The 20463-nt window shown below is 40.2% G+C and overlaps 1 protein-coding gene across 2 annotated transcripts in view; it reads left to right on the forward strand.

The window, feature by feature from the left end:
* XPOT (exportin for tRNA) overlaps positions 1-19219 on the forward strand; it is a 52305-nt gene extending 33086 nt beyond the window's left edge. Inside the window, exons 20-25 of one of the 2 annotated variants that reach the window (XM_078146127.1) lie at positions 2099-2215; positions 2400-2515; positions 4137-4184; positions 5116-5187; positions 6453-6509; positions 18949-19219. In XM_078146127.1, the coding sequence (XP_078002253.1) occupies positions 2099-2215; positions 2400-2515; positions 4137-4184; positions 5116-5187; positions 6453-6509; positions 18949-18966 (428 nt within the window). In that variant the 3' untranslated portion in view covers positions 18967-19219. Of the gene's footprint in view, positions 1-2098; positions 2216-2399; positions 2516-4136; positions 4185-5115; positions 5188-6452; positions 6510-8915; positions 9562-18948 lie in introns of those variants that run through there. The other variant, XM_020990185.2, reaches the window with a different exon arrangement.
* Positions 19220-20463: the final 1244 nt, after the last annotated feature.

The following is a 20463-nucleotide window of genomic DNA, read 5'->3' on the forward strand; positions in this document are numbered from 1 at the left end:
CCATAAACATTTTTTAAGGACCTAATATGTGACAGACACTGTGTGCTAAGTCCTGGGGTTACAAAAAAGAGGCAAAAGATAGGCCTTGCCCTCAAGGAGCTTACAGTCTCACGGGGGAGACAATATGCAAACAAATATATACAAAGCAAGCTCTATACAGGATAAATAGGGAACGAGGGAAGGCCCTGGAATTAAGAGGGGTTGGGAAGGCTTCCTGTAGAAGAGAGATTTTAGTTCTGACTCAAAGGCAGCCAAGGAGGTCAGAGTAAGGAGAAGAGAGTGTTCTAGGCATGGGGGACAGCCAGAGAGAATGCCTGGAGCTGAGAGAAAGTCTCGTTTGTAGAACGGGCAGGAGGTCTGTGTCATTGGATCAAAGATGGATGTGTTAGGGAGTAGGAAGACTGGAGAGGGAGGAGGGGGCTGGTTAGGAAGGGTTTTGAATGCCAAACAGCATTTTGTATTTGATCTTAGAGGCAATAGGAAGTCACTGGAGTCTGTTAGGGGATGGGGGGTGGGGAGTGTTATGTGGTCAGACCTGCACTTCAGGAAAAATCACTTTGGTGGCTGAATGGAGGGTGGACTGAAGTGGGGGAGAGAGTGGAGGTTGGCTGACCCACTGGGAAGAAATTACAGTAATCCAGGTGGGAGGTGATGAGGGTCTGCACTAGACTGCTGAGAGGAGGGTATATTCAGCAGATGTTTCAAAAGTGAAATTGACAGGCTTTGTCAACAGCTTTGATATGGAAAAGGTGAGAGGTAGTGAGTCCATGATGACTTCTGGTTTATGAGCCTGGGGGACTGGAAGGGTGGTAGTTACCTACAGTAATAAGAAATGTAGGGGGGAGGAGTTCAGGGGGAAAGATAATGAGTTCTATTTTGGACATACTGAGTGTAAGTTGTCTACTGGACTTAAATTCAGGATGTCTAAAAGGCTGCTGGAGATGCAAGATTGGAGGTCAGCTGAGAGATTGGGGTAGGGATATTGGGGAGATGTTGTGAAGACTATCGATTAGCTACCACACACATGTCCTGGTGTGGGTGTACATAAAGAACAGCCATGATAAATTTGAGAGCACCTTTGTAGAATTCTTTGAACACTTTTTAGAGAATTAGAAATCTCCACTTTAGAGTCCCAGAGGGGTAATACTTACTTCCCCCCCCCCCCCCGCTTTGGTCCCATCATGGTTCTCTCAAAGTAGATTTTCTCTCTTCTTGCTAACAGAATTTCCTAAGATTGATATTATTACCTCTTTGCCCATCCTGAAAGCAGAATCTCACCTCCTCAGGCAGTGTTTTAAATAGGAAACCAATAAGGAAACTTAATTTTTTGAATTTAGCTTTGAAGGGAAAGAATATTAAGAAGTAACTAAATCTGGAAATTATGATGGTTGATGATTTTCATACTTTTACAGAAATCCAGCTGGGACAATGGATAGAGTACAGAGCCTGGAATCAGGAAGACCCAAGTATAAATCCAGCCTCAGTTACCAACTAGTTGTTTGACTCTGGGCGAGTTACTTCATATCTGTTTGCTTTAGTTTCTGCAGCTGTAAAATGGAGATCATAATAGCACCTGCCTCCCAAGTGGTTGTGATGCTCAAATGAGATAGTTGTGAAGCGCTTAGCACAGTGCCTGCAGGGCCTGTAGTAATCCCTGTATAAATGTTAGCTATTTTTAAATCCAGCCAATCAAATTATGATGATAATAAATTGAAGGGCACATGTATGTCTGTCTGTCTCTGTGTATATGGTGTCCCCAAAGTGTTAGTAGAGTTTAAAACTAAAACTTTGGAGATAACTTGTATAACTAAAAGGAAGGCCCTTCTGTGTAGGGGTGGTTGGGGGTATATGATGGTTAATACTCATGTGCCCATCTTATCGTGACTTCATATTTTTGGGTTAAAACCTTTTCAAAGCATGAACATCATATTACATAGTATTAATTTTTTTATCTTGAAGTAGGAGTTAAAAGTGTTTTCAACTTTGAGACTGGAATTTTTGAGGGGGTTTTGAGTCATGTCTGAAATAGGAGCTTTAAAACATCTTGGGTTGTAATTCTGTTGGAAGCACATTGAAGCATTTGTTTCTACCTGTTTAGGTGCAGAGAATGTTGAGAGAGTATTGGTGACTATCATTCAAGGAGCAGTAGAATATCCAGATCCTATTGCCCAGAAAACATGCTTTATCATCCTCTCAAAGCTTGTGGACCTCTGGGGTGAGTGAGCTGCTTCATTATCATCTAGTTTTTGTCTCCTGGTGTGAACTTCCCTCTCTTCCAACTTTTGGGGGTAAGAACCCTTTAGTCCTGGCATATACCATAAGTTGGCACTTAATTACCATTTTGATACATTCATAATTAATTTCTTTACACAAAATAAAAGTCAGTATTCTCTTCACAGGAGGCAAAGATGGACCAGTGGGATTTGCTGATTTTGTCTACAAACATATTGTTCCTGCATGTTTCTTAGCACCTTTAAAACAAACTTTTGACCTGGCAGATGCACAAACAGTTTTGGTAAGGACCTAGAAATTTTTGTTTAAATCATGTAAGTTGTTGTCTTTTACAAAGGCCAAGTTGGCTCTTAGAATTTTTTAATTCAATTTAGGTTCATTTTAAAAACATGTTAATTCACATTGACTCTAACTTTTGTGTTACTAAAAAAATTTCAGCAACTCATATGACTGGTTTTTGTGCTAATAAAAAGACCAATATAGTGTCCCTGAAACACCACCTCAAAACATTTAAACATTGACTGTAAACCTATTCACTTCTTCCAGTTACAGTTGTATACTTCTTTCTCAGCATCCCCTCACTGCAGTTTAACTTGTCTTCTTCATAAAGTCCTGTTTTCTTCATTTGCAGTTGTTTTTAAAATCCATTCTCTATAGAGAGGAGTTGGAGGTACAGTGGATAGGCCACTGGCCCTGGAGTCAGGAAGACCTGAGTTCAGGTCCAGCCTCACCTACTTCCTGGCTCTCTGGCCCAGGGCAAGTGACTTAATCTAAGGCAGTAACTCTGCCTCAGCTTCCTCAGCTATACAATGGGGATCATAATAGCAGCTCTACCTACTCGCAGGGTAGTTGTGAGGATCAGAGGATATATCTGGTAAAGTGATTCGCACTGTACCTGGTACGGAGTAAATGCTATCCGTAGATTCTTCCTCCCTTCCTAATGCTTGTCCACATAGCCCAAGTAACTCCAAATATTTTTCAGGCAATGTCCCTTTTCTCTGAAGACTGTATTTCTCATACATATCAGTATTTTGTGTATGAATTTATTTCCTGTATGTCTTTGATATCAATCCCTTAGAGATTTTTGGTGCACAGATTTTCCTAATTTGCAGCTCTTAATCTCATTGGGAAAGCTTTTCAATTTCACATAATCAAAATTGCTGCTTTTATCTTTTGCAATTGCCTCTCTTCCTGGTTTAGTTAAGTACTGTACACCCTAGTCATATCTAAGAGAGGTACCTGCTGACTTTTTAGGGTGTGACTCTTAATAATGAGGTCCCCCTGTAGTGTGTGGTATAATAGTAAGCCCAGTTCTTCCAAACGGCTTTCTCCCTTTCCTAGCAGCTTTTAACAAAAAGAGAATTTTTCTTAATAATTTATTGTCTCAGAGTCAGCAGTCGAACCCAGGTTTTGCTGGCTTCAAGGCCAGCTCTCTCTTCACTATGCAATGCTGTCTCTGTTGATCACAGTAACAGCCAAAAATCACAAAGATACATTCTCCTGATAATTGAAATTGGTGAATTTTCTGACAGGTACATTATTTCAGAAATCTCGGGATACCTTTTTTGTTTTGTATCAAGACTAGCAGCATGGATGTAGTTTAAAAAAAAACCAACTTCCTTACAATTTCTCTGCACATTTTTCCTTATTATAACATTGACTAGAGAGTTGTGAAAGGATGAACTTGCACTAGGAATAGACCATTCAAGTCTACCTCCTATCCTTGGACTACCATCCTTCTACTTCTGGCCTGTTACCTTTTTCATACTAAATTCATTTTGATCCATGTGAGAACAGTAAGAAAGACACAGAAAAGGGGAAGTATCTACAGATATTTGTCAGCCATTTGTCCAGTTTGAAAAGAAATAAGCATTAATTGACTATTAAGCTTTGTTTTTCCATAGGCTTTATCTGAGTGTGCAGTGACTCTAAAAACAATTCATCTCAAAAGGGTAAGTTTTGCATATGTTTTCTTGGGTATCATATTTAGATATTTGTCTGTATAAAGATAAGAACTTTAATCATATTGAATCTAATTTTTTTCTGTCCCAAATCCTTTTAAAGTGGTAATTGAGCAACTTCATGTTGCTCATTTCTAGGGAAAATGAAAGTAGCTGCAGATGAATGTGGCCCTCTTGTTATAAAACATAACCCAAAAAAGTAGGATGCTCCCTCATTATCTTGAGGAGGGATGCAGAAATCTCAACCAGCAGTCAACCACTTGGAATTTACTATTATCTTACTTTAGTGAACAGCAAGAGTGATCAGCAATGAGTTGAGAAAGTCAAATATTTTCATGAAGTGTGAGCAGGCCAAGTAGCTCATTGTCTTCATTTGTGAGTTGCTACTACATAGTTCAGGTATATGTGGGAGAAAAAAGTGCTTTGTAAATAACTAATTACATGTAAGTCCTCACTCTAGAACCAGCTAGTTGATTAACCATGGACAAAGTTACTTAATTTCTTTGGGCTTCAGTTTCTTTGGCTTTAACATGAAGATTTGGACTCAATGAGGTTCCATTTAGGTTTAAGATTCCATTTTTTCGTGATCACTCACTGATAGAGATGATAACGTGAAGAAGATGCCACTCTGGATGCTGGTGATGGTGTATTATTATTGTTGGCTTTCCTAGGAGTCTAGTCACTGCTGCTACCACTGATTAGCACAATAGCAGAGGCAGAATTAGTAAGATTTCAACAGCTTCTGCTTAGACATAAATCTTTTTTAAGAATTATTCTAGAGCAGTAAACTTGGGTTTTTCCCCCTAATTTGTAAAGGGGGAGTATGGGTTTTTTTCGTTTGTTTTTATTTTTTAAAATTCAAACTGCTATCTAAACAACAAAGTTGTAGTTTGGTTGTATTTACATTTGATTAAATTTTCAGGGCCCAGAATGTGTTCAGTATCTTCAGCGAGAATACCTCCCTTCTCTACAGGTAGCTCCTGAAATAATACAGGTGAAAATCTTATTTTTTAATTTAACTGTGGAAACAAAAATATTTGTATCAGTTAAGCCTTTGATTTAGAAAAGTGAAAATTAATATAAGCGTTTCACATTAGATTTCTAAAGGGTATGGCCTGGCTAGTTAGAGCAGTTAATTGAATGCCTAAGATGTAAAATTAAAAAACCATTTGTCAAGAAAAGTAGTCAAGATAACTCAGTTAGTCAACAGGAATTTATTAAGTGCCTGCTCATGCCATGCACTGGCAGAAAGACAAGAGACAAAAGTCTGTAGTATCTGTGAGCTTCTGTTTGTCTGAGGAGCCAAGAAATACCTAGAAGCATATATGTGATGTGTGGCAAGTCCATGCAAAATAAATACAAGCGGGGCAGCTAGGTGGCGCAGTGGATAGAGCACTGGCCCTGGAGTCAGGAGAGCCTGAGTTCAAATCCAGCCTCAGACACTAGCTGGATTAACCCCATTGCCTAGCAAAATACAAAAAAAAAAAAAAAACAAAGTAGGGAGGTTGAGTAATGTCATGTTTGTGATAACACTCAGTAAATACAGTATTTGATCTGTTGGTTTGCAGTTATCCAAATAAGTTGAATTTTTTTAATGTATCCATTTAAGTAAAAGTTGTGTGTATATCTACATTCTGCCATTTTTGAAATGGGTTTGGGGTTGGGCTTTTTTTGGTTTGTTTTTTAAATAGTAGTGAAACTATGATCTCATGCTTAGGACTACTTGTCATTGCAGAGAAGTGTGGACACATGTTATGGTATATCTGGAATTTGCCATTACTTTTTCATTCAGCCTTGACTTTTATACTCAAGCTTAATTTCCTTAGCCAAGTGTAAGTTTGACTAAGAAACAAAGTAGAGTCACAGTGACCCTTCTTTTATGCGTGCCAGAATATCCAGGTCAGGCTCCCCACCCTTTCCTACTCATTGTTCCTTTTTCCTGTCCTTTCTTGATGAGTCCCAGCAGGACTTGTCCTTGGAGTTGAATTGCTGCTTGTTTCTTGTCCCTGAGGGATAAGAGAAAAAAGCTTCAACAGTGCTTCCCTGCCCCCACCTCAAGTCAGTGAGGGGCACATCTTAACCATAAGAACTGTACTTTTAAGAATTTGTGAATGAATAAATTCAAGTGTTGCATAACATTTGGCACAGGTAACTGCTAGATTTCACTACATTTAGAGGTGAACTTGATCCTGGATGCAGTTCCTACAAATGACCTTGAATTTTATGATGATATTCACAGAGGTTCCATTTTCTCCTTAGGAGTTTTGTCAAGCCCTTCAGCAGCCCGATGCTAAAGTGTTTAAAAATTACTTAAAGGTAAGTTTTAAAAGCAGTTAACACTTTTATGTAACCTCATAATGAAACCATGTTTAAGAGTAAAAAGAAAAACAGTTTTAGGAGATAAAACTTTATTGTCGAAATGACCAGCCATCACTGAAATACTGACAGATAGGTTTTGAAGAACCTTGTTTTGTGATTCTTGTGGTAGGATGTCTTATACAGCTTTTGTTAAATGCTGTTTGCTTCCAATTTTAGCAGATATGGCAGAGGAAAGAAAGAAGACAAGTAGAATTTGTTTGTATATAAGAATAGTTTTTTCAAAAGATAATTCTGTTAAAGTGTAGTTTGGGTTAGCAGCTTTGTATTGACTGCCTTACTACATGCACTCAACCGTATGTGGAGGAAAAGGGCCTAGCAAAAAGCTTCCAGTAAGGATAGAGACCTAACCTAGACCTTGCCTGATAGATTATTGAGAGGAAAGGATTAGGAAGAATGTAAGAAGGCAAGTAAAAGGGAATAAAGTTTTGTGTTTATCCTATATAGAAAACATTTTTCTTGTGATGTGGGACAAAGTTGTACACATATACCTATATATGTTTTGGTTGAGATCTGCCATTCATGCAAATACTAAAATTACGTAGAATGGTAGGGTCCTAAAAACTGACTACAGTATGTTTTGGGTTCTTTTGGTGATTTGTTTATAAACTTAATTGGAATGTTAATCTCAACATGGAAGTAAAGCAGTATTTTTCATTTTAAATGGTGTTCTTCTACCTCCACTAAAATATTATTAGTCCAGTATTTTACCATGGAGGTGACTGTTCCTGAAGGGTAGGCCAGCAGAAGTCTCATAAACTCTGGTAGGTTGGGCAAAGCCGGAACAGCTCTGTGCACAGAAACAGTGAGGGGGGGAAAGGGAGGAGGTCTGTCCTGTTCAAGGACACCTGCCCTGCTCCCATCTCCACAAGTGAGAAGGTTGATTGGCCACGACCACTCAGGAAGGCAGGGAGGCAGCCAAGTTCTGGTTTGCACAACTTTGCAATCGTGCACCTTGTGAAGATTTCACAGACATCATTCTAGTCATCGAATGGTACCTGGTGCTTTAGTTTCAGACAGCCTTTCTCTTTCTTGTTCTTTTATTTTTTCTAGCTGCATGGGAAAGTTAAGGAAATGGACAGAGGACTCTTGTTGAGTAAATAAGTAACATGTGCAGTCTTTTATGCATGGAAGATGGCCCTCAATTTGGAGTCATTCTTATAGAGCTGATGGGGCATTTGCTCAGCTCCCCAGACCTGTGGTCCCCTTTGTGAGCACCAGCACAGTTTATGAGCTAGGTCATTTGGGTTAGAGGTGCAATCTGAGCCAACCCAGCTTTGTTTGCTTTGTGTGAAGCTAGAGGCATGTTGGAGAGTCACACAACTTAGCACCATGTAGTTGCCCCCACCCATTGGAGGAATGTGCTTTAAAAACATTCAGGTACAACCTAAGTGTGTTCTTCCCTGAGACAATCCTTTTCCAACAGGACGCTTTTCTTCACTGTTTCCAGAGCACAACTGGAGTGTTTGTGGCATTGTGTCTTGTATACTGTTCCCTCCCCCAAATCTGCTCCTGTCTATGCTTGAGAATTCAGCCAGAGTAACCACCTTCTGTGAGGCTTTGCCAGACTACCCTGGTCCCAAATCATCTGTTCTGCCGCTGAGCTCTGAGTCACAGTTAATGGGCATCATCACTCATTTGGCACTTCACCAGTGCTTCAGGGTAGTAAATACAGCCAGACTAAACTCCACACATCTTGCCTTAGGCTCTTTTGCATTCAGTAGCTAGCAGAGTGCCTTTTTTATGCTATGCATTCAGAATATTTGTTGAGTGATGATTATGCCATCAATTGTTGGGGTATTTTGCCCTAAGATAAGCAGCACAGCCCTGTTGGGAGAGTGCTGGCCAGGCCTGTCTCTGGCACATGTTGGTGCTTTGACCTTATTCATTTGATTTTGCTGCTTAGCACCCACAGGAGCTCTACAAAAAGATAAGTGACAGATAAGCTGCTGGTCTGCATTAGGAGAGGGAGCAAAAGATAGCTATCAGATGAGACCTTCTGTGTCACTTTTAACTTCTTCAGCAAAAGGAATACTCTTTATGTATTCCAAACCCTATTCACATGATCTGTGGTCTCAGGTAATCAGCAATATGGAAAGTTCTTGTTTTGTCTTAATTTACCTGTGAGATTATGGATTATGTGAAGTATTGATTTTAGACAACCACCATCTTTCACCATAGAGGAATGTCTGCATTCCAGTGGTGAATCAAGTCCTAAGCAATGAGTTTTTGGGGGAGAAAGCTCATTTGTTTCTCTTTGAAGTAAATGTGTCAGATACCAGTACCAGGGAACCATCCCTTCACCATGTAAGGAATTATACTGATACTTTCTTTTTTTTTAAACAGGTATTCTTTCAGAGAGCAAAGCCCTAAGGATCACACTGGAAATCCCTGTACCAATTTCTGTGATCAGGAACTCCAGTTAATAATTTATACAGATGGTATTTTTTTTTGGGTACCATTCATACTGGTGATCTTTTTAAAGTTGCTCTGTGCTTACTGCAATATGTATTTTGGCATTTTTCTGTAAAAATGGAGTATGACTGAGTTGGCTTAAATACAGGTATGTAACAACATGAAAAGTTGACCTGCATGCCTACTCAAAGATTATTGTATAGAAAAAAAAATTTGCTGTAAAAAAAAAAAATACAGCAAAGCTGTCATGGTATCTTTCATTTTTTTTATTTGAAACTTAATTGAAGTCTTTAAAGACCATAGCAGTGATTAAGCAATGTATATTCTAAAAAAATTATCGACTATAACATGTTCAACATAAGAATTTAATTTTCCCTCATGTATGCCAATATTAAAATATGGAAGAAAAAAAAGAATCAAAACTGATTTTTTTGTAGATAGCCATGACATTTCTTTAAGCTGTTTTAATGCTAACATGTGTTTCCTACAGAACACAGTGGTTTCATAAATTAATTGATTTAAAAGTAGGTGCTGGTTATACATTTTTATATAAAAAAAATAAATTTTATGTAGTGAATTCTGCCAAGTTTTTTTTAAGTCATTGTTCATACTTTATATTAGCTAAATCTTCTTGTGTGTCTAGCTCTCCTGTATTTCCCAGAATATTCATAGTGGAGGGTGGAGGGGTAGGGAGGGGAATGGAGATTGATGGGGAAAGGCTCCAGTCTCAGAGTCCACAGGTATGGGTTCAGATCCTGACCCTGTCACTTACTGCCATCTGCAGTAAGTGTATCTTAACCTGTAGTGTTAATGCATACCTGTAGTACGCAGTGGTGTATCTTAACCTGTAAAATTAGGCTCATGACATTTACTATGAACTCCAAAAGGTAGGGTTGTTCTGAGGAAAGCAGTGAAGTATAGAGTGCTTCTGTAGGGCAGCTAGGTGGTGCAGGAGGTGGAGCCACTAATCCTGGAGTCAGGAGGATGACCTGAGTTCAAACCTGGCCCCAGACACTAGCTGTGTGACTCTAGGCCAAGTCACTTAACTCCAATTGCCTTGCCAGAAATAAATAAAGTGCTTCTGTAGATGCGAACTCTTGGAATTGGTGTCCTTCACATATTCAGGAGCTGTTTTCCCAAAAACTCGTGTATGAATCTAATTTGGCAAAATTTTAATTTTATTTACAAGGCAGTCGGGGTTAAGTGACTTGCCCAAGGTCACGTAGCTAGTGTGTATCATGTGTCTGAGGCCAAATTTGAACTCAGGTCCTTCTGACTCTGAGGCCAGTGCTCTATCCACTACACCACCTAGCTGCCCCTGTTTTAGGAAATCTTACATGACCGTTTGTAAAGCCAACCCTACTTTAACTTAGCTCCATCTTTTTCGGCATAGTACTTTAGTCAAGGCAGGCTGTGCCAGTGTTTGTGGGCCTTTTCAAGTAGCAATGATCCAAGAACTACAAGAAGCACTATTTCTTCCACACATGGCCATCATTTCCACCAAACCTTCCGTTGAGCTGAAACAACCACCACAGTCATCTGAGATTCAACTCTCAGCCTTTGTGTTTTTGTTTCCTCTCTCTCCCGTCTTTTTCACTAGCACTTTCAGCCCCTTGTATCAGACTTGTGGAGTTTTGTATAAGGGGATCGGTGATAGTGATGGCAGAAGCACCTGGAATGAAGCCAAGGAAGGGAAAGAAGCAGTTGTGTTCTGAATTGTAGGTTCTCTCACACCCCCAGCCAGGTTACCAGTCAAGGAACCTTGCCAAAATGGACTTAAGTCTACTTATCCTCTTGGCATTCTGAAGAGGGAAAGGAAACCAGAGCAGAATCTCAGGATTTGGGGCCAGGATCACTAAATTTAAATCATATCACTCTACCAAAACAAATACATGGCAGGGTGCTGAAAGAAAGCAAGCCCGGATGCAGTTGTTGAACTGATATTGGTAATCTTGGAGGAATTATGGGTATAGATGAAGGTCCAGATCATCGCCAAGTATGTTCTGTGCCAGGCTCTGTACCTGGCACTGGGCATGGGACAAAAGCAGTCCCTGCCCTTGTGTATGTAATAGGTAGAGACACAGTAGAAGTAGGGTAAAGATGGGGGAGGTAGGGAAGGGGCACATCTGGAAAGGCATCATAGAAGGTGACAAAAGCTGAACCTTGAAGAAAACTAGGGATTTTTTTTTTAAGGCAACTGGGGTTAAGTGACTTGCCCAGGGTCGCACAGCTAGTAAGTATCAAGTGTTTGGTCTGAGGCCTGATTTGAACTAAGAAAACTAGGGATTTTGAGAAATGCAGGCAAGTAGGGCATATATTCCAGGTGTGAGGGACACCCGGGGGAAGGCACATAGGCTGAAAGTGGATGACCTTGTTTGGGCAACTGAGCTAAGTGTGGTGTGCATGGAAGGAGGTTGGACCCATGTTGTAAGAGGCTTCAGAAGTTGCAGGGTGTCATTGGAGTTTATTGTTGGGGCTGGGTAACATAGACTTGCACTTCAGGAAAGTCATTAGCAACTTCTTGGAGTTTGACTTAGAATAGGGAGAAAAACTAGAGGCAGAAAGATAATCACAAAGCTATTATAATAGTGCATATATAATCTGGGTAGCTAAGTGGTGCCATAGTGCACAGACTGCTGGGCCTGGAGTCAGGCTCCAGGAATTAACTGGATTAACTCATCTTCCTGACCTCAGATCTGCCCCAGACACTTCCTAACTGTGTGACCCTAGGGAAGTCTCTTAATTCAGTTTGCCTCAGTTCCTCATCTGTAAAATGAACTGGAGAGGGAAATGGCAAACCCCCAAATTGGGTCATGAAGAGGCAGACAAAACTGAAAAATGACCAAATAACAATCGTAATGGTACAGGTGAGAGATAAGAAAGGCCTGAAAGTGGGTAGTGGTGCAGTAAGTACAGAGAACAGAGAAGGGGATAGATTCCAAAGACGTTGGCATGGAAATTGTGGTACTTGGCAACCAAGTACATACAGAAGTTGGGGATGACACCAAGTTTGTGAATTTGGGTAATTGAAAGGATAGTGGTAACCTTGCCACAGATAGGGAAATTTGGAAGCTGGATGAGTTTGGGGAGAAAGATAATGAGCTCAGTTTTGGACATGCTGAATTCGAAAAGCCTTAACAAGCTATCCAGTTAAGTTGATGATGTGAGACTGAGCTTGGGAAAGAAACTAGGGCTGTGTAATAGAGATGTGTGAGTCACCAGCATAAAGATAATAAGTAGACTCATTGGAACCAATGAGGTCACTGAGTGTGTGTAGGGACAGTGAAGAAAGGGCCCAGGACGGCTAGGAAGTATAACATGAATTCAGGAGAGAAGACTGAGGTAGAAGTAGAACTAAGAGAGGGCAGTATCACAAAAACATGGAAAAGATTATCCAAAAGGAGAATACTGAACGTCCAAAAGGTCGAATCGATCTGGTCATGAAAGGTGAGCATTGAGGAGAGGCCATCAGATTTGGAAACTGAGGCACAAAGATGTTATGTGATCGAACAAATAATGATTTGTAGGTAGGTAGGTCTTCTGTTTTTCCTACCGTGCTGACCTCTGAACATCATTTTCCTGTAGGTAAACACCCGTTTTACAGTGTTACAAGGGTCAAATGAAACAATGAAAACAAAAGTGCTTAGTACTCATAAGATGCAATTTAAGTAATCATTTGGGAGACTTACTCTCCTTTGGAAAACTGAATAATTCTACCTCTGCTCAGAATTGAGGTGGAGAAGGGTGAGAACTTAGACCCAGCTTTGTAGATTCCTGGCAGCCTCCAAGTCAGGCCCAACAAGTGGGATCCACTAGAAGGAGTTCTGAGTTTCTATCTGCTTTCATTCCTCCCTAAGCTGTGGACAAGTCACACTTTACAAGTCTCGGTTTCCTCTGTGAAAGGAGGGGGTTGGGCTATACAACCTCTAAGGTCCCTTCCAAATCTAAGTCAATGTTTTGATGTCACCGTGGTCCCTAGGATGCTGATCTCTGGTAACGTTTTAGAATGAATTCTCAAATGGCTATTATCTGCAAGGACTTCCAGCAAAGCTGTTATCATTGGGAACTAGCCTGGATTTACCATTGATGAGTAATAGTGTTTCCTAGTGATTTAGGGTTGCTGGGAACCAGGGAAAATGTCAGGGTACAAGGTGGAGTTGCCTGGAGCAAATTCACACACTCAAACCGTTTTCCAGTCAAGTGGCAAAGTTTATTGTAATGTCAAAAGGAGTGGGCAAAATTCTTGGTGAATTTGCAAATCAATGAGGATGAGACTGATGCTTATATGCCAAAGGGATAGTGAAGCTATCAGGGTAGGATTAAGGAGTGGTAAGTAGTCCGGGGTGGGCCAGGTGCCACAGTGAAAGGAATGTCAAGTAGGCCAATTAGGTGGGCCAGGAGCCTTGGGCAAGTGATCTGGGCTGAGTAAATGTTAGGGAAAATTCAGGGACTGAGTTGCTTTCAAAGACATGGTCTTTTCCTTTTAGGGGTACAGGTGCCACACCCCATCACTAGTATATATAATGGAGAGTAGCACAGGACTGGAGGAGTCAGCCTTGAGTTCTAGTCTTCACACTGCCACTTTCCTTGGTTTTGTGACTTGAGACATGGCACTTGCTACCTACCTTGTTTCCTCATCTGTCAAGAGGGTTTGATCTTCCAGTTCTAACCTCCTGGGAACTAATGAAAAGCTAGCCTTATTTTCTTCTTAGCTAGGTACAAGACTAGCAGATCAAGGAAACGCTACAGTTTATTTAGACTCATACAAGCCATTGGACAAACTCAGAGTATTTGTATGGACTTTTTACAAGTTGCAGATGAGTTGCTCGTCCTCATAGGTGGAAGGAATTTTCGGAGGAGTGTTCACTCCAGTGAAAGATCTGCATTAAAAGAAATGATGGGTAAGATCAAGGGAGAGGAGCTAGATGGAAGTACGGTTCAGTGGATTCCTAATCGATTGAAAGATCATGACCAAAGGCAATGAACTCAAGCATCAGTGTCAACCTGTTACAGTTTATAATGGTGAGCCCTGAGTCTTTATCTTGGTCCCTTTTATGCCCAACATTTTTTTAATTAAATGATTAGGATGGAGACTGGTGAATAATGTGAAGCCTAGAAGGATAGCTAATAGGTTAGAGGGCACAATAGCAGCTTGCAATTTTATAGTTTTTAAGTCCTTTCCCAATATTAACAGATAATTTAATAACAGAGTTGGGATGCAAAAAGACAAGCTGGCTGGGCACGGTGGGCTAGATTGAGGAAAATTAAATTTTACAGGGATAAATATACTGAAGGAGAAGTACAAGGTAGAAGAGGCACATGGCTAGATAAGCAGTTTACGTGGAAAGGATTTATGGTCTGGGTTTGTTAGCAGTGTGATGTGGCTACCATAAAAGTGATTTGGGGCTGTGCAGTGTGATGTGGCTACCGTAAAAGTGGTGATTCGGGGCTGTATCAACAATCTCCAAGACAAAGGAGGTTTCCAATCTACCTGTGCTGGCCAGATCACAACTGTAGTATTATGAGCAGCACTGGGTTGGTTTAACCAGAATGTTCACAAACGAGTGTTTCTGGAGGATGAGGGAGATCCCAAACTAAATACCAAATTATGAAGTGTGATTTAAAAGACCTGGAAAGGAGAAGGCTTGGAGGGCAAGAGGGAAATGATGGGGAGGAAAGGGACGTCAGTACACCTACTATTTTCAAATATTTGGCAATCATGTTAAAATACATGACTTCATACATCTTGAAATAGGAACAAAGGGTGGCAGAGGAAGTGCCTGTTTAATATAAAACCTAACAGTTAAAGGTGTTTGAAAGATGAAAAACAAATTGAACTGCTCAAGGTAATAGCAACTTACCTATCACTGGGAGATTTTTAAGCTGAGTCTGGATGACTGCTTTTAAGATTTGTTATAAAGGAGGTTCATTCAAGTATTAAGTTGAGCTAGGTAACTTGTCAAATTTCTTCCAACTCTAAAATTCTTTGAGGGGCAGCTAGGTAGCACAGTGGATAGAGCTCCGGCCTTGAAGTCAGGAGGGCCTGAGTTCAAATCTAGTCTCAGACACACAACACATACTAGCTCTGTGACCCTGGGCAAGTCACTTAACCCCAATTGCCAAGCAAAATAAAATAAAATAAAATTCTTTGAAAACTATGACTGAAATGACAAAGTACTGCTTTGTTGGGAAATAGATTGAACACATCTTAAAACCCAACAAGTCAACCAGCATTTATTACGCATACAGTATATTATGTACCAGGCACTGTACATTGGAGGTATGGAGAAAAGGAAAAAATTAAAAAATTTTAATGGTCCCTGCCCTCATGAAGTGTACATTCTAATGAGAGATGATTTACAAATAACCTTATACATATAAAATGTATACAGAGTAAATTGAGAGTTAAACTCAGAAAAGGCACTGGCTTAGGAATGTCAGGAGGGGTGGTGTGAAACCCAGAAAGACTTCTGCAGAATGTGGGATTTGAGCTGTGTCTTGAAGAAAACCAGGGAAGCCTTGAGATGGCAATGAAGAAGAAGACCATTTCAGGCATAATGAAAATGTAGTCAACACATTGAGTGTCTTTTGCTAGGAACAGTAAGAAGGCTGGTGCCACTCTCTTGTAGAGTACATAAACAACTGTAAGTATAAAAAGTCTGGAAAGGCTGTAAATGGTTATAAAAATCAAAAAGGAGTTTATGTTTGTTCCTGGAGGTAATAGGGACCTGCTCGAATTTATTGAGTGGAGTGGTGACGTGGTCAGACTTGCTCTTTAGTAAGATCACTTTGGTAACTGAGTAAAGGATGAACTGGAATAGGGAGACCAACTGGCAGACTATTGCAGTGGTCTGAGAGTGAGGTACCTGATAGAGTATCTGCACCAGGCTGGTATCTGTGTTAGGAGAGAAGGGACATAAAGAGAGATGTTGCAAAGATAGAAACAACAGGAATATCCTACTCACAGTATTAATTGTTACTGTTAAGGCTTCTCAATTTTACTTTGACGTCACATCTCACGTCTATGCTGTTCTCTCTGGTCATGGCAGCCACTACTCTACTGTTGTTCAGTCATATCTGTCACTTTATGACCCCATGGACCACAGCACACCAGGCCCTTCTATCTTTTGTCTCCTGAAGTCTGTCCACATTCATGTTTTTTGTTTCCATGAGATTCTATTCATCTCATCCTCTGCTGTCTGCTTTTTCTTTTGCCTTCAGTCTTTCTCAACATCAGGGTTTTTGGGGTTTTTTTTCCCCAATGACTCCCATCTTCTCATTATGTGGCCAAAGTATTCAGCCGTCAGCTTCAGTATTTGACCTGCCAGAGAATACCCTGAATTAATTTGGTTAAGTATTAACTGGTTTGATCTCCCTGCTGTCCCAGGGACTCTCAAAAGTCTTCTCCAGCAACACCTTTCCTTATAACAGCTGTACATTGCTACTAGAAAAACCATAGCTTTGACTATACAGACCTTTGTCAGCAAGGTGATATCTCTGCTTTTTTAGTATGCTGTCCAGATTTGCCAGTTTTCCTTCCAAGGATGAAGCACCTTTTCATTTCAAGGTTGCAGTTGCTATTTGTGGTGCTCTTTCAGGCCGTCAATTATCTCTTGCCTGGACTATTGCGTTTGTCTCCTAATTGCTGTTCCCTAGGGACAGCTAGGTGCAGAAGTGAATAGAGCACTGGGCCTGGAGTCAAGAAGACCTGAGTTCAAATCCATTCTCAGATGCTTATACTAGCTGTATAACACTGAACAAGTCACTTAACCTCAGTTTCCTCAATTGTAAAATAGGGGTAATAATAGCATCTACCTCACAATGTGTTGTATGTAATTGTCGAATATAAGAAGATAATATATAAAACTTAGCACAGTAGCTGTGATGCAATTTGGGGTGATGAGAATCCTGAAATGTAAAGGTACAACGTGAGTTTGCCTGGAAAGGTTTTGAGTACCCAAAGGTTCATTCAGTCAAAGTAGTGAGGTTTATTATAACACCTATAGAAGCAGGTGAGATTGAGTGGATCTGTGCCTTGATGGGGTAAAATTGATACTTATATACAAAAAGAAGGTGAGAAGATTTGGATGGGATTAAAAAATGGTAAATAGCCTGGGGTGGCCCAAGTATGGCAGTGAAAGGAGTTAAGTGGTCTGGGTTGGGTTGGAGAGCACACAGTGAAAGGATTATTGAGTATCTAAGTGGGCTGGGCTGGGCCAGATGCCTTGGGCAGAGATGCCAGTTGGGCTGCTGAAATGTATGAGGAAATTCAGGGACTGGGCTGCTTTCAAAGACATGGTCTTTTCTGTTTAGGGGTCTAGTTCCCATCACCCCATCAACTGGAATGTGGTCGGTGCTTAATAAATGCTTGCTTCCTTGCCTGCCTTCCTAATTGGTCTCCCTGCCTCATCTTTTATTTTAATCACTGAATGGGCGCTGCCTCAGTCAAACTGAATCCCTTTACAGACCTTAGTTTGAAAAGGCCATGGTCCCCTACTGCATTGTAGGCCATCTCCATTTGTCCTGATCCATATCTGGCCGCTGGACACAGATAGCTCCAGGGAGAAAATGAGGCTGGTGACTTTGCACAGCCCTCTCTCACTTAAATCCAATTCATGGCATGTCATAGTATCACCTCCCTGATATCATGGTCTTCTTTGAGAACGAAGGACAAACAGCAGCCTCGGTCTCCAGACTCTCCCTTTTCCAATCTAGCCACCTTGCTGTTAAAGGGATCTTTCTAAAGTGCAGGTCAGACCATGTCATTTTCCTGCCCAAGAAACTCCAATGGTTTGCTTTCCTTTTAGGATGAAAGACAGACTCCAGTATTCGGCTTTTCGAGCCCTTTATAATCTTCCCTTAATCTACCTTTCTAGGGTAACTGCATATTTTTCTCCTAATTTGCACTCTACATTCCACCCAACATTACATTCCCCTTCTTGGTGCCTCTGCACAAACTATTCTCTTTGCTTGGCATGCCCTCCCTCCTCAGCTTCACTTTGTAGAATCTCTTCCTTCCCTTAGAGCTCAGCTCAAGATCATCCCTCTTCAGGAAGCCTCTTCTGATCTTCCTAGTTGCTAGTGCCCTCCTCTTTCTCCTCAGAAGTCACATTGTTTATTTTCGAATTTAATGTTCTATGTACGAGTTCCCCCCCCCCCAAGTAGAATAAAGTCTTTTGAAGGCACTGACTGGTTCATTTTGCCTTTATATCCCCAGTACCTAGAGTCAAGGTTCTAGACTGTGTCAGGCACATAATTGGCACTTAAGAAAAATTTTACAAATGCCTGTTGAATGTGGAGCAGATAGAATGCTTTGCTTGGAGTCTAGTAAGACCTGCTTTCAAATCCTGCCCTTGAGACTTGGTAGCTCTGGGCAAGTCACAGCCTCTCTGAGCTTCAGTTTTCTCATCTGTAAAATGAGGGAGTTGGATTAGATGGTCTCTAAGGTTCCTTTCAGCTCTTAAGTCCTGTGAGTAGGGTAGCAACTGGCAAAATCACTTGGATTTTCCATATTTTCCATATCTCCTCCTAGACTCCCCTCAACATTTGACTTATCCATATTACATGTGAAAAAACCTATGTTCCCATAGGCACATATGGAAAGAAAAAAATAAGGGACTGTAGTCATAGAAACTAGATTCAATAAATTGTTTGATTTAAAATTCAGATAAGTGCCCTTTTTTGGCTAACACGAAATTCATACTTGGAGGGCATTTGGAGCTGGCACTATCCGATTTCCTAGTAAATAGCATTGCTCTGGATAACAAATTCATCTAGAAGTTGATTTGATGAGAGAATTTAGTCACAATTTTTTGTTGAATAGACCTGTATAAATACAAATATATATATATATATATATATATATATGGAAGTGAAAGCATAATAGATTAGCTGGTGGGTAGTTTACTTTGATACCTGTAAGAAACTTTTGATGTCTGTCATCTAATCAATGTCTTTCATACAGGTTCCATCGATTGGTTAAATGTCAGGCAACAACTTTTTTTCCATACCACTTTGGAATGTTATGTTACAGAATGTATTCATTACCGGGACTTTGATGATGTTTTCAACACATAGCTTCATTGAAAGAAAACCTTTCTTCACCCTTTTAAGGACCTTCCTTAACCTTTTTTCAGTGTGTCCTGGACCCCTTTAGCAGTCTGGAGAAGCCCATGGACTACTCAGAATCATGTTCTCAAATGCATAAAATAAAATATATTGGGATAACAAAGGAAGCCAATTGTGTTGAAATTCATTTAATAAGATATAATTTAAAAAAGTTTTAGATGCCAAGCTTAAGAGCCCCTGGAAAGGACCTGGACTGTTTTTAGTCAAGAGATTTTGTTATCACCATTCAGTTTCTTGTCTGTATGATGATGGTAATGATTCTTATACTGTCAGTCCCATAGGCATATTTTGGGGACTGTGCTTTTGTAAGATTTATACAAATATAAAATTTTCATGCATTTTCATAATTTGTAGAATTAATTACTAATAAAAAGGTTTTCATTATATTTAGGTGAAAAAGTGAAATCGTAAAATTAACAGATTAAAGTTTTTCTATAGTAGAGTATGGGTACTGGAATTATGCATGATGTGTTATTACTAGAACCTAAAAAAATTTTGTTACAGTGTGCTTTGCCAGATGGTAGGAATTCAACAGATACTCAACAAAGGAAGGAATGAACTGTGTCAGCTGTGTTGAAAGTAGATTAATTATAGAAAACATCTGGGTACTTAGGCCTTCCTTCTATAGATCAGCGTCCCAAATCAGGGTGGGCGTGGATAAGTTATTGTTGATAGCATTTTCTCTTTCCCCGTATAATAATAACAGATAGCATTTATGTAGTGCTTTAATGTTTGTGAAATGCATTATAAATAGATCATTTTATCCTCACAACAACCCTGGGAGATAGATGCTATCATTATTCCCATTTTACCGATGGATAAACTGAAGCACACCTCAGTTAAGTGATATGCCCAGAGTCACACAGCTAGGTAATATCTGAGGCTTCTTCCTGACCTGCCTGCTACCTTGGTTTGAAACTCTAGGTCTTCCTGACCTTAGCTCCAGGACTCTATCCACTGCACTGACCCAGATATTACCTGTGATAGTAGGAGGATGCACACAAATGCCTTATCCCTTCAGGGCCTTATGAAGTGTAATATACAGACACTATCCTTTGGTGACAGTCGAGAAACAGGTATGGCTCAACATCCAGGAACCTAGAGCCCTTAATTCTGGATTTTAACCGGGCTAAATAACAGTATTTGACATTGCCTAGGGCTGATGCAGTGGCTCTCAGACTGTGCATCCTGGTGGATGAATTTAACTAGTTTATGAATTAATTTGTTAAAATGAGTTTAATAAGTCTACTTCATTAGAATTTAAACTATTTAATTAATTGAGTTTAGTCTGTCCACCTGATGAGAGTTTAAGGAACTAGTCTAGCCATCTGATTAAAATCCGAGAGGAAGA

This window comes from Phascolarctos cinereus, unplaced genomic scaffold (genome assembly GCF_003287225.1).
Source record: "Phascolarctos cinereus isolate Bilbo 61053 unplaced genomic scaffold, phaCin_HiC Scaffold_1;HRSCAF=81, whole genome shotgun sequence".
NCBI classification, from domain to species: domain Eukaryota; kingdom Metazoa; phylum Chordata; class Mammalia; order Diprotodontia; family Phascolarctidae; genus Phascolarctos; species Phascolarctos cinereus.